Source organism: Cynara cardunculus (assembly GCF_001531365.2).
Source record: "Cynara cardunculus var. scolymus isolate 2C chromosome LG 2, CcrdV1, whole genome shotgun sequence".
Lineage (NCBI taxonomy): Eukaryota > Viridiplantae > Streptophyta > Magnoliopsida > Asterales > Asteraceae > Cynara > Cynara cardunculus.
This window is the reverse complement of record NC_037529.1, coordinates 1,907,490-1,911,768: the sequence shown is the minus strand read 5'-3', so window position 1 is coordinate 1,911,768 and position 4,279 is coordinate 1,907,490. Positions and strand designations below refer to the sequence as shown.

General features: G+C 38.9%; 2 protein-coding genes across 2 annotated transcripts; one reads left to right on the top strand and one right to left on the bottom strand.

The window, feature by feature from the left end:
• The first annotated feature begins 195 nt into the window (after positions 1 to 195).
• Positions 196 to 1,824, top strand: LOC112508166 (hyoscyamine 6-dioxygenase-like). The gene is made up of 4 exons (XM_025112943.1): positions 196 to 402; positions 519 to 769; positions 1,076 to 1,394; positions 1,570 to 1,824. The coding sequence occupies exons 1-4, from the start codon at positions 196 to 198 to the stop codon at positions 1,822 to 1,824; spliced, it is 1,032 nt and encodes a 343-aa protein (XP_024968711.1).
• Positions 1,825 to 3,084: 1,260 nt separating this feature from the next.
• LOC112507793 (RING-H2 finger protein ATL16-like) lies at positions 3,085 to 4,061 on the bottom strand. Its single transcript, XM_025112506.1, has one exon. The coding sequence runs from the start codon at positions 4,055 to 4,057 to the stop codon at positions 3,164 to 3,166; it is 894 nt and encodes a 297-aa protein (XP_024968274.1). The 5' UTR covers positions 4,058 to 4,061; the 3' UTR covers positions 3,085 to 3,163.
• Between the last annotated feature and the right edge of the window lie 218 nt (positions 4,062 to 4,279).

The window sequence follows — 4,279 nt, the reverse complement described above, 5'->3', positions numbered from 1 at the left end:
TCTTTAAAAACATATCCACTTTTTAAAAAAATATTTAAGTAGCATTTATTTAATCCAAATGGTAATAACTAGTCATTCATAATATATATTTAATATTATATTATATAATATTTAATATAATATAATATAAAATATACCGTAAATTAGTATATATACGCATGTCGATGTGTGCTTTGAGCTCACAAATCATCAGCCATGGAGAACTTGATTTCAAGCTGGTGCACCACCGTGAAATCTCTGCCCCTTCAGTACGTGTTCCCAGAAGACAAAAGACCAGGGGATCAAATTGTTCCTAACTTCGACAACTGTCCCGTGATCGATCTCGAAAAAGCAGTTTCTGGTGATCGAAATGCTGTCATCCAACAAGTTCTTCAAGCTTCCCAAGACTGTGGTTTATTCCAGGTATATGCTTGATCATTTTGTATTAGTTTGTTGGTTTATGTACGAGAACGACGTGCATGACTCCAAGATTTCTTGAAACCATACGAAAAACTAATCTTTGATTCATTTGAAATTAGGTTATCAACCATGGAATTTCTGAAGATCTGATCAAAGATGCAATGGAAATAGTGAAAGAGTTCTTTAACATGCCGAATGAGGATAAGGCGAGTCTGTACTCGCTTGATCCTCAAAAGAGTTGCAGACTGTATACGTCTAGTTTTGACTATGTTGGGGAGACAGTCCACCGTTGGAGGGATGTCCTAAAACACATTTGCGATCCAGTAGAAGGATGGGTTGACTCGTGGCCCCAAAAGCCCTCCAAATACAGGTAAAAGTATATAGGATCACACTCTAGTGAAAACCGCAAAAAATGAAAAACTGAGGAATACCCTGGTAACCGAACGGTATGCACATGTGAATACAAGTAATTTGTAAGCAATTTGTCCGGTATGTACATGTGCATAAAAACCAAGAAACAACTTTAATTACGTGTATGCACATGTGCATATCGCCTAGATGAATGGTTACCAAAGTGTTTCTCAGTTTTTCGAGGGTTTCCCTCAAATTTTATAAACGTATTATATATGTTATATTGAATAAATAGTTAATGTGTTCTTTTTTTTTCTTCGTGAAGAGAGGTTGTGGGGAAATATTCGATTGAAGTAAGGAATCTGTCGTTTAGAATACTAGAGATGATCCATGAAGGACTGGAGCTCGGGCCCGGATACTTTGGGGATGATTTGACTGGCGCTCAAAATTTATTGTTGAACCACTATCCGCCATGTCCCGAGCCAAGTTTGGCCTTGGGAATATCGAAACATTCTGACCCTAATGTCATAACGATCCTTTATCAAGAAAATATTGGCGGGCTTCAAGTGATGAAGGATGGACAATGGGTCGGGATCGAACCAATTCCTAATGCTTTAGTGGTCATGATTGGTCATCTACTGAAGGTACACGAACTCTAACTCGATTGAAATTTGGTCGGTTTAGTTCTCTTTAAAATCTTTTGTTATTTAAAAGTGTTAAAAACATCTGGAATAAAGTGGCCCGCTTACTAGTGATCTTACGTATGTTTACTAAATCTGAAGTATCTGGACCCGTACACGGGTTTTGAAATAATTTCAGGTTGTCAGTAATGGAAAGCTTGAAAGTGCAGAGCATAGAGCTGTGACAAACGCAAAAGAGTCGAGGTACACCATTGGCAGCTCCATCAACCCTCGTAGCAAGGATGTTATCGTTGAACCTGTAAAGGCGCTCCTTGAGAAAGATGGTTGTCACCCTCTTTATCGGGCCTTCAGTTACAAAGACTACCATCAAGTGTACAAAGAAAACCGAGGCGAGGGTGAACCTACCCTTGAAGTGTTTAAAATCAAGGGTTAAATATGTTTGAAAAGAAACAGTTTTTAGTACCGGTCTCGTATTCAATAATATTATCTATCTGGTTTCAAGGTATGTGATGTAAGAGAAAATACAAAGATGTACCTACATCGTTCCTAATATCAAACAAATGGGATTATTTATGTCAATTTGAAAAATCATCTTGATGTCTTATAATCAGTGTTCTAAAAGGCTTTGTTACAACAGCAGTCGTGGCTCAAAACTTGTGTCTGACGCATTGTTCTAAACAACTCGTTATGGCGTCAAGACTTGGATTTGCCACAACGTTAATTCCTATGGCTCCATTATAAGGCTTGGCTTGGCTTGTATTGTAATACGTCATGGTGCGTTACGACGTGTTACTTTTGTAAGGCCTGGGGTTATTTTTAATATATGACTTAAGAGATAATTGATCATTGTGTACGAGATCTAAAACTTAAATGTACATAAAGGGAAACTTAAAAACTAAAAATCGTGAATACTTACAACCATTCTCGTACATGAAGAGTCGAACACGAATTATTTAAAAATTGAATCATTTATGAGTAGAGATTCTAGAAATTTAATCCCGATCTTGCACTCTTGATATAATTTTTTATAACCTCTCTCTTTCTATCTCTCTCTCTCTCTCTCTCTCTCTCTATATATATATATATATATTTGATTAACCTGGATATCCAATTCGCTATGCGAGCTGACTAATCCCAGGGCGACCACCTGCTTTGCAGATAGCCTGGAGTCATCGCGTTTGAACCTCCGTAGCCTCAAAGGAATTTTTATTCCTCCTTGGAATTAAACATATGACCTTCTAATACTTTTGACCTTTAGAGCCAAACTCAAACCAATCAGAGACCACCCTTGTGGTTGTATATATTTGGTATCAATAGTTCTTCTTTCTTTTTTAGTTCTATGACTTTATATATTTTAATTTATTCTACTGTATTATTCAAAACACCAACACACACAAGTGTATATGTTTGTGTGTGTGTATATATATATATATATATGCCGCCTTAGGCACGTTTTGGAAAAATATTGTCGCCTCGCTGCAACTCATAAGGCTTGAAGCTTGACATCGGCGTCACATCTCACACCATTTAGAACCTTGGTTTGACTCTGACTCTACGTCAAGTATGTGGTATGTCATGGCTCAGTGTGCAGTTTTTGTAACGCGATGTTTTACTTGTCATTTTTTCATATGACTTAAATTTGCGATGCTCTTGGCTTGGAAAAATGCTATGGCAATATATAATCGTTACTTAGCGAGGTTGTGATATTTTGTGACACCTGAAAAAGAATCGAAAATAAATATCGAAACCACGAAGATTAACCGATCGAGTAATTAGAACTCGAGAGGAAGAATAGCGCTTCGAGACCCTCGTGTGTGTCCAAACGAGAAGAAAGGTCTCTTCGTCCTGGTGGCCTCTTCGTGGTTTCTTATGATATCTTGAACCGATAAGAAAATGTCACGATCAACAGCAGAATCCATCGAGAAAGATCTTCGAATCGGTTGGATCGCAACCTGTTCATCTTTCGTCCCGGTAATTCTTTCATCTCCCGTTACCAAATCAAGACGAGACTTTCTCGATCCATTTGCTGCTTCCCCCAATTCAATCGTAACAAAATCTTGATCGCTGCTTGTAGGGCTATCATGGGCGAACAACGGAGGATCTTGAGGTGAAGAAGTCGGCACGATCGTGTCCGTCGGATACTGCATCATACCCGAGATGTTGAATCGGCAAATCGGGCAGTTGGGATTGTTCCGAAGCCAAACGTCGATGCAGTGCAAATGGAAGCCGTGGTTGCAACTCGGAAGAACTCGTAATGTGTCTAAATCTTGAAACTCATTCAAACAAACAACACATTTATACAATCTTCGGTTCTCACCGTCTCTTTCGCTATATCGACAAACGGGTATCTCTCGAATTAACGATTCATCGAGTCCAGTGATTTGCCATGCCGGAGTCGAGTAGACCGACGGTGGTTCTTCGGCGGTGATCGTCCATGCCATCAAGAAGCGGCTTAAAGGGTAGCAACACTTGGTGATCAAGAAGTAGCTAACGAGCAGAAACGTAATGGCCGTGATACAGGCTATCACAATGGCTAGCAACGGGAATCCGGTGGCGGTTGCTGCCGGAAAAGCAGGTGGCTGGTAGGTCGAGTTATGGTGGTTCATGATGGAACGGTGGTCGGAATCATAGACTTGTTTATGTACATAACTAGAACTGAAATCCATTTATGGATGGATCTCGAGTGAAAAACTCGAGATGATACCGAGATTCAGTTCTGCGATTCGTTTGAAAAACTTGGGGTTATTTTAATGAAATTAAAAAAGAAATTTATTGAAAAAAGAAACATAATAATTAATTAATGGTTAGATTGCTCCTAAAATGGGGGATTTGAATGATTGCTAGCGTGGGTAACCTCATGAGAGCCTCTTTTAAACATTTACTATTTT